The sequence below is a fragment of the Rhinopithecus bieti genome, unplaced genomic scaffold (assembly GCF_001698545.2).
Source record: "Rhinopithecus bieti isolate Rb0 unplaced genomic scaffold, ASM169854v2 scaffold_20098, whole genome shotgun sequence".
NCBI lineage: Eukaryota > Metazoa > Chordata > Mammalia > Primates > Cercopithecidae > Rhinopithecus > Rhinopithecus bieti.
Window position 1 is genome coordinate 3,564,865 of NW_016810571.1, and position 13,492 is coordinate 3,578,356.

At 43.1% G+C, this 13,492-nt stretch overlaps 1 protein-coding gene across 4 annotated transcripts in view; it reads left to right on the forward strand.

Annotated features, from left to right (window-relative positions):
• The window catches only part of ARID1B (AT-rich interaction domain 1B), a 103,364-nt gene that overhangs the window by 19,606 nt on the left and 70,266 nt on the right, over positions 1-13,492 (forward strand). For all 4 annotated transcript variants that reach the window (XM_017892384.1, XM_017892386.1, XM_017892383.1 and 1 more), the window contains exon 2: positions 3,853-4,032. In XM_017892384.1, coding sequence (XP_017747873.1) covers positions 3,853-4,032 — 180 coding nt within the window. The remainder of the gene's footprint in view (positions 1-3,852; positions 4,033-13,492) is intronic.

Below are 13,492 nucleotides of genomic sequence, written 5' to 3' on the forward strand. Positions count from 1 at the left end.
GATTTGCCTAAAGTCACACAGCAAGCTGTATTCAATACCCACTGCAGTCCATTTATTTACATATCTGTCTCCCCTACTAGATTCAGAGCTCATGACACAAACAAGACCGCAGTCTATGCCTTCCGTTCCCAGTCCACTGCCATTAGATGATGCTAGCTTAGAAAGGAATCAGGGAAATATGTCAGCTTCCCCTTTCGTGGTCTTGGGGACACAGGGAAAGGAGTGAGTCTCACCACAAACAGAAAACAAGATTTCAGGAAACTCTTTTAATTGGTGCCATTGCAAACGTAAGTGATACAAAGAAAAAAATAGCTTTCAAGTTTTAATTTCTTTGTAAGGAGGTAGATTCCACACCCAGTAGAACTTTGTCCCTAAGGTATGGGAAGTTGATGCTGTAAAGCAGCCTTATTTGAATTCGCTTTTAGATTCTATCTCCTTTTGGAAACTCCACCTCCTTTTTACAAATGTGATTTTATGTAAAATGCCGGTGACAATTGAGATAGTTCAAGTGGAACATTACATATGTATTTTTAAGGCCTGAGGAAATAGAAAAATAAATAAGTTGCCTAGGTAAGAATTCTTAGCACTCATTTGAACAAACCTTAAGCCTATAATGAGTGTTGCAGAGGCCGCAAAAACTTAAGAATATCATATATACTGCTGGGCTCTGTAGCTCATGCTTGCTATCGCAGTGCTGTGGAAGGCTGAGGCAGACAGATCACTGGCGGTCAGGAGTTCGAGGCCAGCCTGCCCAACATGGTAAAATACCATCTCTACTAAAATTACAAAAATTAGCTGGGCATGATGGCGTGCACCTGTAATCCCAGCTACTCTGGAGGCTGAGGCAGGAGAATCACTTGAGGTTGGGAGGCGGAGGTTGCAGTGAGACGAGATCATGCCACTGCACTCCAGCCTGGGCGAAAGAGTGAGGCTCCATCTCAAAAAAAAAAAAAAAGATAGATAGATATTTAAATAAAATATATATATTTATGTATATATTTAAATAATATAGGGAGAGAGAGTATACTATCAGAGCTTCCAAACCCTTTGGCATGGACACCTTCGTGGTTGGAGTGAAATTTAATGCTAATTAAAGGGCCTGTGTTATTTTCCTTAACTAAGGAAGAAAAGCAATCATTATTTTCAAAGAACTTAGGGGAGACCCACATGATCGCTGGGAAATGGAAACACATTTTTTGATTAAACAGGACTCTATCTGAAACACTTGAGAATTTTATAGTAAAGCTTAGATAAATATTTCATGTAACATCTTAAGATGCAATCATTCATAGTAATTTTAGTGCTCTGATTTCTGTTTGTTTTCAGATTGAAAAAGCAAATGTTTTCTATGATGGTTTATATCTGGAAGCTGCCAATTGAGCCCAATTTCATAAGGCTTATCTTTATAAATAAGTTAAATAGGATAATAAGAAATAGTTCAACTTACTTTTATTTTATGTCTATCTCTTTAAACAGAAGCAATGTTAGAATATCTTTTTTTTTAATTGAAATGTAAACTGTGGCCACCTTTGTAAATACAATATGCCATTTAACCTCCTTAAGCCAACCTGAGATCTAGGATTATCTTACCCTCCAGCTGCCTCAGTGGACTTTCTTTGGAAGCTGCTGCTTTAGGTTCTCCTGGAGCAGAAACCTGCCCATCTCCAGCTAGAGCCTTCACCTGGTAATGTGGGCCCCTCTCCCCAGCACAAAACCCTGTGTTCTGAGAGTTGTTTTTCAAACTGTCCTTTGTTAGCGTGCTAGATGGATAACGTCGAGCTTTTTCTCAAATCTGTCTTGATTTGGGGTCCTCTTTGTCCTAATGAGTATTTCACAGCTCCGTCTATGAACTCACTTCTATTTGCCTGGACTCCTGAAAGTGGATGTGCCTGGCTTTCCACTGATGCATGAAGAAGTGTTTTCTTTATCCATTTGAATCATCTACCCACCAAGCACCTAGGTGTTGTACTCAGCACTCCGTTGGGCGCATGAAGAATTAAACGTCCATTCATTTTTTAAAAAACAATAGTTTTTGTTAGCCACCACGTCCCACAGTGCTCTGCTAGGCATCGAGGATACGATAGTGAACCCAGGTGTGATCCTCGCCCTCATGGAGCTAATGTTTTAGTGGGGAAGAGAGATGATAAGTGAGTCAAAATAAAATAAAGTGATTATCAGTGATTATGAAAAGTGCTCTGAAGGAAGGTGAGTGGGAAAGGATAAGGGTTGGTGTGGCCTCTGACCGGGTGTCGAGCGAGGGCTGAAGGATGAGAAGGACCTAGCGGCGTGGAGAGCAGATCGTGGGCCAGCTGGGAGGAGGGAATGGGGGAGAGAGGCTTTGCCAGGGAAGAAGCATGATGTTGTCTTCTAGGAACTCTGGGACCTGCAGGGCAGTGGAGTGGGAGAAAGCTCTAGGAAATGGGGCTAAAGGGAGAAAGGCAGCGGCCAGAGCTCACGAGGTCTCACAGACAGGGTCACATGTGTGCATTTTATTCTAGTGCCAGTGGGAAGTCTTGATGATGTTTTGTTTTGTTTGAGATGGAGTCTCACTGTGTGGCCCAGGCTGGAGTGCAGGGGCGTGATCTTGGCTCACTACAACCTTCGCCTTCTGGGTTCAAGGGATTCTCCTGCCTCAGCCTCCCGAGTAGCTGGGATTACAGGCACCTGCCACTGTGCCCGGCTAATTTTTGTATTTTTAGTAGAGACAGGGTTTCACCATCTTCGTCAAACTGGGCTTGAACTCCTCACCTCATGATCCACCCACCTCGACTTCCCAAAGAGCTGGGATTACAGCCATGAGCCACCACGCCCGCCAGTCTTGATGAGTTTTATGCAGGGGAGAGATATGCTCTCATTTCCTTTTGTATTCCTGAAAGTTATTCTGCCACCTTTGAGGAAAATGAACCAAAAGGAGCAAGACTGGGGTTAGCAAGGCTGAGTGGTCGGTCGTATAGCTGTGATGTGGGCAGAAGAGACAATTGGGGCTGGCTTTGATAGGAGTAGAAATAAGGAAGAAGTACCTCGCACCATCTGTGTCAGAGCGGAGTCACCAGGACGTGCTGATGGATGGATCACACTTAGAGGAAAGAAGGAAAGGCTGACCTTGTGGGTGTCCCATGTGTCTGAGGGAGCATTTGGAGGAGTGGCCGTACCCGTTACAGAGGTAGATAAGTCCCAAGACCCAACAAATTTGAAGGAGAAAGTCAGAGGTTTTGCTGGGGCGCAGCAGAATACAGTGCAAGCCTGCAGCTGTTTGCAGTTGACCTGTGAGGGGTAGTGCGAGTCAGGTGTTAGAAGTCTGCAGGCCCCTTAGGAGCCAAGTTTAATGGTTACTGCTTGAGGACACCAGAGGGGAGAAAAACAGCTCTGTGCAGGGAAGAGCTGGTACCTTGGGTCTAAAGGGTAGGATTTTTAAGTAACCAGAGAGCTACGTCCTGGGGATTGGGCAGTGAGCAAAGGCTTGGAGGGGGCACACATGGCGTGGCCAGCCTGGCAGGGGCAGAGGTTTACAATACAGCAGTTGGTCACTGTTACTTTTTGTAGGGACTTTATCTGCAAGAGAGGTGAAGGTCATCTGCCTTTGCTCCCCCTCCTCCCCTCCCTACTTTAAGTCCACAAGCCATTGGCTTCCTGGGAATCCTCATGGGAATTCAGGGTTAGGACCAGGGTTTCACCAGGGCACCCTCCAGACGTCCACGCTGAATTGAGATGTCTTTAGCTGTTTTTTAGGAAAATCTCACGGTACCAGCCTTCTCCCTTGCCACCTGCCACATAAGTCTCCATGTCCATTTTTATGTATGCAGAGATTATGAAACACCTGCATTTATATGTTTCCATTTATTTCCCACTTAGGTTTTATGGCAGGCACACAAAGAAACCCTCAGATGGCTCAGTATGGACCTCAACAGACAGGACCATCCATGTCGCCTCATCCTTCTCCTGGGGGCCAGATGCATGCTGGAATCAGTAGCTTTCAGCAGAGTAACTCAAGTGGGACTTACGGTCCACAGATGAGCCAGTATGGACCACAAGGTAAAACCAAAGCTTCTCCTAAATGCATGGCAGCAAGTTGTAGAAGTTTTCTTAATGTGTTAGTCCTTCAAGATTTTAATATTGTGGACATATCATAAGATCCATATCTGTTACCTGACAGGTTTGTGAGATTCATACAAGCCCACAGTACTTTAGTTGCCCCTAATGATGGGAGCAATAATTACAGTCACTATTGGTTAAGCATTTATGTATCAGACACTAGGGTAAGTGCTCATCATCCTTGTGTTGCTAATGAAGTAGGGGACCCCTATCTTCTGTGACATGGTTCTAAAAACATAGAGAAAAAAACACAAGCCACGTTCTCAGAAGGTTTCTGATGTAAAACTTGAGCTTTGTTGGGTGGGATTCTGGTTTGGCCCCTCCCTCTTAGTGATCTCTGTCAAAACCCTGAGCTGACAGCTCAGGACGGCATTGCCCCGTACATCCCTCCCAATTTCTCTCCGAGGTGCCGCATCAGGTCAGCAGTAGCTCTCACTTTCCCAGTCATCCCCAGTCTGACTCTTCGGAGACAGGACAAAGCCTGAAATGGTTACATGTCTTTCACAAGAGAAGGTAAGGGAGGAGCAGAGAACTAAGTGGAATCATGTCCAGCATGCACCACTGGCCTTCCTTCTTCCTGGAAGTGGATGTAGGTTTTGTTAGATACACATAGAATCCTTTTATCAAGGTTTTTAATCTGATGTGTATAGGTATACATATATATAACATACATGTATACGTATTTTTTCTAAGTCATTTTTAGCAATAAGACATTTGAATTTACCACCTTCCTTATATTTTGTTTATTTAAATTAGACATTAATGGATAATTTAGAGAAAATGAGATAATCTGGCACAATTCCCAGAGTTCCCTCACTTCTGAAAATACCAGGAACATTCCGGGTGAAGATGATGAGTGCCACTGGGAAACTGTAGTAAAATGTTTACCACTTCTACAGCAAAACCAGGTTTGCCTGGGGTAGAGCCTTGGTATTTCCTAGGGGCATTTGCAGCTGTTTAGCAAACCCATCTATGAGGCCAGGCAAATATAAGGTGAGGCCCAGTCACCTCCCTTTTTACCTGCCATTTTCAGAAAATCGCATCTTTCTGATGAAAAGTACTTTACAGCTTGAAAAGCGAGTTCTTTTCTTGTGTTCTGAAGATCTTTTTCCAAAAGATCTTCAACAGTTTCAGTGCTACCAATGGAGCATTGTTTCTTTGCCTTAGAGGGCTTTGTTATATTTACTTTCCAAATATTTCTGTTGGTAGGAAGACTATGGGGATACCCAAGAAAGCAAACATCTATATAGAGCCTCTCCTGCCTTTGTTCAGGCTTGTCCTGAGAGTGAGACTTGGTGTTTTGCCCAATTCTCTTTATATCACATCATCAAAAGTTTTCCATGTTAGTAATTCCAGTAAGCGTTAGGGATTTCAGTCCCAGTCGACAGTAATGGTCTGCATGTTCCCTGTCAGCGCCAGGTAACTATGACATGTAGCTGTTTGTTGCTGAGCAGAGGCAGGACTGTGGGTTACCCACTACCCTTACTGAACGTGGTGGGTGTTGTCAAAGCCAGGTTTCTTTAGCTGTCATGGAAAGAAGAAAACTTAGTGGCAGTTGGAAAAGCGGTTTATAAGTTGTGGTAGGCACAGCACAGAGAATGAGGGGTTTTGCTCCTAATGTAATTGGAAGCAAGGTCCAGACCTTGTTCTCAGAACTGGGTGTGGGTGAAGGTGGTCTAGTTAACTCTTAAGACCATAAGCCCTTTCTGGGCTCTTTGAAATTTGTCTCCATACTCTTTAGTAATTCAATCTTATTGCCTCTTTTTCTACTCATCATATGTTAAGACTGAGCCTTGGGCTATCTAGTAAATCTTTTGTGAACAACTAAGGAAGAACTTTTGCTATAGGAACTAATAGCAGGGAAGGAAATTACTATAGAATGGATTTATTTTTTGACTAAATCCCTGTTTTTTGCTACCACTGAATGTGAAGACTCTTAATTTAAGAGCACTGAGCCCAGGAGAGTTCTTATCCAAACTGCTGTGTCTCCTTGGAAGATTGCTTACTCTTTCTGAATTGCTTTTTGTCTAGAAAATGAGAAAATGAGATTATATTGCATTGGAAGTTGCTTCCACTTCTAATGTTCAGTGAGTAAAGCCTTGCTTCAGTTCCAGGACCTTTACTGTTATGGTAGCCCACTGGGTTCCTGCGTCACAGTTCAGCTTTTTGTTGGAGTGTTTTAAGGCCTGAACCTTGAGTGTAGGTTAATAGTAGAAACTATCTGAAATGAGAATGATATTCCCACACTCGGCACTCTCTGGTGCCTGAACGTTGGGCACCCCTCCCAACACCATGCACCCTTTTCTCCTCTCCTGAGTGACATTGCCACCTTGTTCCCCTCCAAGGCTTGTGTGCTGCTGGGTTCCTGCGTCAGCTCTGAGTGCTGTGTGCTGTGAGGGTCCTGGTACTCTCAATGTCCAATTCAAAATCATCACCTTTTCCCCCTTGGAGCCTCCTGTCCTCAGCAAACACTCAGCACCAGGAGATCACATTTGCAACATGTATTGTTGAGTTCAAGAAATGCTCTTCACTTTTTCTGTCTTTGTTATCCTTTTAGAAAGGGATCCAAGTAAAGGGTTTTTTCTTTCTCCTCTTGATTAACTACTCAGATGATTAGTGACGTATTCAGCTTCCCTCTTCACATGAGAAGTGTTCATATCTCTGGAATGATTCGCTCATGCCGCCACCCAAGATGTCATCAGTCTCCTTTTTCTGTTTGTGTTCTTCACTTCATGGCTTGCTTCTGGTTTTGCTTTTTTTAAAGAAGTTTCAAATACTTCACAACCATTTTACTCACATTTTATATGAGCAGCTTTTCCAAAATTATTAGATAACAACCAGCATTTATTGAGCATGTTACTATGTCCTGGGTCCTGTTTTCTAAGTGTTTTTTATATTAACTCATTTAATCCTCACAGAAGTTGCTGTTATTACTCCACTTTACAGAGGAAGAAACTGAGGCACAGAACAGGTGAACAGTTTTGCCAGGATGCACAGTGACTACAATGGTCAAGCCAGGATCCAAACCCAGGCTGATTCACCCATTCTCTTAATTAATGGGAAGCCCTCTGAGACTGTTTCTATTTCATAAGTGAGAACACCAAAGCCTTGAGAAATTTAACAATTTGGCCATGATCCCACAGCTGTTACAGTAAGTGGCTAGCCCAGGGTTCCCACCAATGGAAACTGACTTACGAGGGGCCTCTCCCGTGGTCACTGGTGGTGGTGCTTCCCACACCTTAACTGCACTGCCCTCTCGCCAGTTCATTCATTCAGTGAGCCACTAGGGATATAAAACCAAAATGACAACAACTCGCCTTTATGGAGCAAGAAACATTTTAAGAATACAGGCATGGAAATATATATTAAAAATACTGACCGGGCATAGTGGCTCACGCCTGTAATCTCAGCACTTTGGGAGGCCGAGGCGGGTGGATTACTTGAGGTCAGGAGTTTGAGACCAGCCTGGGCAACATGGTGAAACACCGCCTCATCTAAAACTACAAAACTTAGCCGGTGTGGTGGCGCACACCTGTGGTCCCAGCTACTCAGGAGGCTGAGGCACAAGAATCGCTTGAACCTGGGACGTGGAAGCTACAGTGAGCCAAGATTGTGCCACTGCACTCCAGCCTGGGTGACAGAACAAGACCCTGTCTTAAAAAAAAAAAAAATACTGAAGAGATTAAGAATGTTGCTCATGTCCATAATCTCAGCACTTTGAGAGGCTGAGGTGGGCTGATCGCTTGAGCCCAGGAGTTAGAGACCAGCCTGGGCAACATGGTAAAACCCCGTCTCTACAAAAAGATATAAAAAAATTAGCCAGTTGTGATGGCACACATATGTAATCCCAGCTACTCGGGAGGCTGGCATCGGAGGATCACTTGAGCCCAGGAGGTTGAGGCTGCAGTGAACTCTGATCACGCCACTGCTCTACAGCCTGGGTGACAAAGTGAGACCGTCTCAAAAAATAAAATAAAATCTCTATGGTGTGAAGAAGGGGGAATGTTAGAAATGTACATTAATACTATAAAATCTGAATTGTTAAATGAAGCCAATCTAAAGTGTAAAGATACGTAATTACAGTATATTTTGTGAAACAGCACTTTGCCACCTTCAAGCAAGCACATGTAATAATAACTACCCTTGCAAAGTGTTTGCAAGGAAAAAGGGCTGTGGGAACTTGCTTTAATAAATAGAAAGGATTATGTAATTAACATGTTAATGATTAATAAGTGAGTTTGTGTGGGAAAAAGAGAGCTGAAATCAATTTCATATCCATAGCCTTTTTGTTTCTTAAGGACAAAACTATCTTGTTTGTTTTTTGCATTCTCTAGAGGAATGTCTATCACACTGACTATCCAGAAATACTTTTTGCATGTTGTTACTAGTTACAAAATATAAACACTCAGGTCTTAGTTTTGCTGTGAGTAGGTAACAGTAGTTCTGAGTCTGGATTCCTCCCAGGCCTCACTCACTCTGTATTAGCCTATGGGAGTCTGGGTAGGGCCACCACACACAGCCATATGGGTCGTGCTGACACCTGGGTTTATGCCTCATTTTTATTGTGTGTGTATTGGGAAGCAGAGGACTTACAAGTAGGTAAGTCTCATGAACCTTTTATTTCTAAATTACTTTGCCAAAGGTGTTTTTCAGAAGGGTTTAAATATTTTTTTTTTCACTAAAATAAATTAGATGCCATCTAGAAATTTTCCTTTTCCCTTCATTCATTATATGTGTCTCATAAGTTCAACAGAGGCAAACTTGAAATGATATTCAGTTGAAATGAATACAGTTCCAGACTAGTGAATTACACAGCAGTACTCTTAAACTGTTGTGGTTCTAGAGGTACAAGGTATAGATGTCAAGAGTTGTGGGCCCACTAGCTACTTGTGGGTACCTTACAGGCCCTGCAGTCACTGAGACCCAGGATTTCAGTCTCTACTCTTCTAAGTTCAGAACCTCCATCTTTGGTTGGTTGGTTGATTGATTGGTTGTTGAGACAGAGTCTCACTCTGTCGCCCAGTCTGGAGTGCAGTGAGGCAATCTTGACTCACTGCAACCTCGAGCTCTTGGGCTAAAGGGATTCTCCCACCTCAGCCTCTCTAGTAGCTGGGACCACAGACATGCACCCCACGCCAGGCTAATTTTTTTTGTATTTTTTGTAGAGACAAGGTTTCAGCATGTTGCCCAAGCTAGTTTCAAATTCCTGGGCTCACATGATCCACCCACCTCGGCCTCCCAAAGTTCTAGGATTACAGGCATGAGAGAACCTCAGTCTTATTATTGAATTGACTTAAATACAGCTGCTCTTCTGCAGAGGTGGGGTCTGTCTGCCACATGGATTCATTTTGTGTGGTCAAAAGACTTCCCATGGATGGTACCGCAGATTGACAAGATCCTGTTCTCTGACATTCCAAAGACTAGATTCTGTGCAGGTCACTCGTCCCTTCAGTGTGCTCATTTTATTGTTTTCTTGAAACAGGTTGATAGACTTGATGAGGCCACAGCTTCTTATCTTACCCTTGTTTTTTTGGTTAAATTGACAGTGCAAAGCAAAAGGATTAATTCCTTGTTCTATACTGTTACGTTTTACTAAGGAAATCTCCTAAATCTGTCTTGCTAATACTAGAAAAAGCAAAAATTGAATAGATGGTTGCATAGCAAAGGAGAGGCGAATGTAATCAAGTCTTCTTGTGATGCCTGAATCTAGCCTTCAAGTTATAAGACTTTAGCATGAATTAGACTGATAATCATCGTGATTTTGATAAGATCATCACATCATGATTTTATCAAAACCTGGGAATTAGGGAGAAAAACTCAGGAAAATATACAGTACAAATCAACTTAAGATGAAAACAGAGAAAAAAAAATCAAGCAACTTTAATTTTGACTAGTGTGAGGCTGTTCTACAGCAGTAATTAACATCTGCAGCACTCAAGAGGGGCACACCCCCTGCCTTCACCGCATGACTGAGCCCACCACCATATATGCCATGTCAGGTGGGGTTCATTAAGACAGCACTGGGTGGCACGTAGAGAGGCAGGGTGTGGAGATGCAGCTTCACTTGCCCTCTTAGCAAGGTACCTTTTCCCGAGGCCCGTTGCTCTTCCATTTATTCGAACGTTTAAAAGGAAATTACCTGTTGACATATTTCACAAATCCGCCAGAGTCGCACCAGGCACCCTGGAGGAGGGTCCCTCCACCTGTGGTTAGTGGTGGCCGATCAGGACCCTCCCTGGCCCACCTGCAGGGGGTGCCTTTCCCCTGCAGTCTGTGTGGGGCGTGCAGGGCACAGCAGCTGAGCCTGGAGACACAGCCCCTGCCGTGTGTGACCCTGCCACTTCTGATGCTTAGACGCCTTCGGTTCTCACCATAGAGACTTGACTGTTTCAGACTGCAGTTGACTATTGGGTTAGGTTAATAACTGTGTGTGTGTGTATATATATGTAATATATATACTATAATATATATATATTTTATATATATAATATAATATATATATATTTCTTTAAGATGGAGTCTGGCTGTGTTGCTCAGGCTGGGGTGCCGTGGCGCAATCTCAGCTCACTGCAACCTCTGCCTCCTGGGTTCTAGCAATTTTCCAGCCTCAGCCTCCGGAGTAGCTAGGATAACAGGTGCCTGCCACCACACCCAGCTGATTTCTTGTATTTTTAGTAGAGATGGGATTGCATCGTGTTGGCCAGGCTGGCCTCAAAGTCCTGACCTCAAGTGATCCGCCTGCCTCGTCCTCCTAAAGTGCTGGGATTACAGGCATGAGCCACCGTGCCCGGCCTCTTTATATATTTTTTAATGTCAGTGCTTACCTTTTATACATTCTTCTATTTGAGAAATAAATTGTGTATCTGCGTGATGAAAGTAAAACTAGGCATATATGCAATATGATAATGTAAAGACAATTTCTTTTCACTAATTATACAGTTATTAGAACACCTTTTGGGCCAGGTGCAGTGGCTCACACCTATAATCCCAACACTTTGGGAGGCCGAGGTGGGTGAATTGCTTGAGCCTTGGAGTTTGAGACCAGCCTGGGCAGCACAGTGAAACCCCATCTCTACCAAAAATACAAATATTAGCCTAATGTGGTGGCATGCGCCTGTAATCCCAGCTACCCGGGAGGCTGAGGCAGGAGAATTACTTGAACCCGGGAGGTGGAGGTTGCAGTGAGCTAAGATTGCACCTCTGCACTCTAGTCTGGGCGACACAGCAAGACCTTGTCTCGAAAAAAATAAAAAGAACACTTTCTTGCCTATTCCTTGGCTGATTTTATCTATTCATTGTCAGTTGTCCTACAATAGTTACTATATTTTTTTCCCTGCAGCAACGACATGAGATAGAGAATCTTTTATTACACCCTTTTTACAGAGGAGGAAACTGAGCTTTGGAGTAACAGGTAGCTTTCCAGAGGTCACCTGCCCAGAACCAGACAGTGAGACCTGCCTCCTGGGAGGCCTCTCTTCTTCACTTGGCTGCCTCGACATCAGATGCTGGCCTCTGAGCATACCCACGTATCCTTGGGGTCTGCCTCTGACGTTAGCCCCAGTCCGGGATCCACTTCTGCCCTGGGAGAGGCAGCGGCTTGCACATGGCTCCCTTCCCCTCACCACTCTGCAGAGTCCTCCCTCCTGTGTTTCTCTTCATCACTCTCGTCACCACATGACATTGTCTTGATTTCTTTACTTGCCTGTCTCCTGCCACCAGAACATAAGCTCTTTGTCTTCATTCACTGCTGAATCCCCAGCATTTAGCCCAGAGCCTGGCATGTAAGAGGCCCTTAATAACTCTTTCTTAAATGAATGAATTTTGCTAAGGCAGAGTAATCCAAAGTCACTGATACTCCTTCCCCACTGCCTTGAGGCTTGACCGGTATTGGGTTGACCATTCGATGCCTAAGCGCAGTACCTGGTATATTATCCTTGTGGGGTGAGACTAAGGATAATTTTTGTCTGTTTCTATGCTTCAATATTTTCTGTATTGAGTTTTCATTACTTTGTAATTTTAAAAAGGAAGACAATAATTGTTGTAACATAAATGGAAAAAATCTACCAAAAGTGAAACATTGAAGTGACACTGTAAGGTAAGATAATAGGTCTTTCTCCTTCTTTTACAAACTTTGTGTAACATTGTAAGTTTTACATTTTAAGTAATTTTTAAATGCATATTGACCTAAGAGAAATATGGTACCTTATATATAGTTCAGAAAACAAATTCTGTGTATTTATTCCCACAAATAGGACTTGAGACTTGTGGTAAGTCAGCTTTCATTTTGATGAACCTGTATTTGTGATCATCTAACTACTTGATACATTTCCCTGGCTAAAAGAGCAGCATTGTATGATAGATCTAAGTAGAAACATAGAATTGAAAGAAGCTATATTGAAATAGAACTTTGTTTTTCACAGAAAAGATCTTACTTAAATATGATAACCAACAAATAAATACATGAAAAATGCTCAAAATTTTTTTTCATTAGGAAAATGAAAATTAAAGCTAAATTGATTTCTATTACATACTGATTCAAATGGCTAATTTTTTTAAGTTGGAATATCAAGTGCTGGCAGTTAGAACTCTCACACAGTATTTGATGGGAATATATACAAAATAATACAGCCACAGTTTGGCAGTTTCTTATAAACATGTACTTACCATACAGCCAAGCAATCTCATTTCTAGGGTTTTACAAAGAAAAATGAAACATATTCCTACCACACAAAGACCTGTATACAAATTTTTAGCAGCTCTACTCATAATTGCCAAAAACTAGAAACCATATCCAAGAATGGACTACTACTCAGCACTGAAAGGGAACGCACAGATGCATGCAATGGTGTGGATGGATGTCAAAGGCATGCTGCTAAGAAACCAAGCACGAAAGCCTATACTGTGCAACTCCATGCGACATTGTAGAGAAGTAAAATGACATGAACGGAAATCAGATCAGTGGTTGCCAGGGGGTGGGCATGAGGTTGACTTACAGAAGGGAAAGAGGGAACTTTCTCCTCCTTTCATTTCTTGTGAGATAAATATTTTGTACCTTGATTGTGCTGTCGATTACAGGATTATAGATTTTTTTATATCTCAATATAGACATGACAAAGCTGGGCACGTTGGCTCACGCCTGTAATCCCAGCACTTTGGGAGGCGAGGGCGGGTGGGTTGTTTGAGGCCAGGCGTTTGAGACTAGCCCGGGCAACATGACAAAACCCCGTCTCTACTAAAATACAAAACTAGCCTACCATGGAAGTACACGCCTGTAAACCCAGCTACTCAGGAGGCTCAAGTGGGAGGATCACTTAAACTCAGGAGGCAGAGGTTGCAGTGAGCCAGGATCACGCCACTGCACTCCAGCGTGGGTGACAGAGCAAGACTCTGTCTCAAAAAA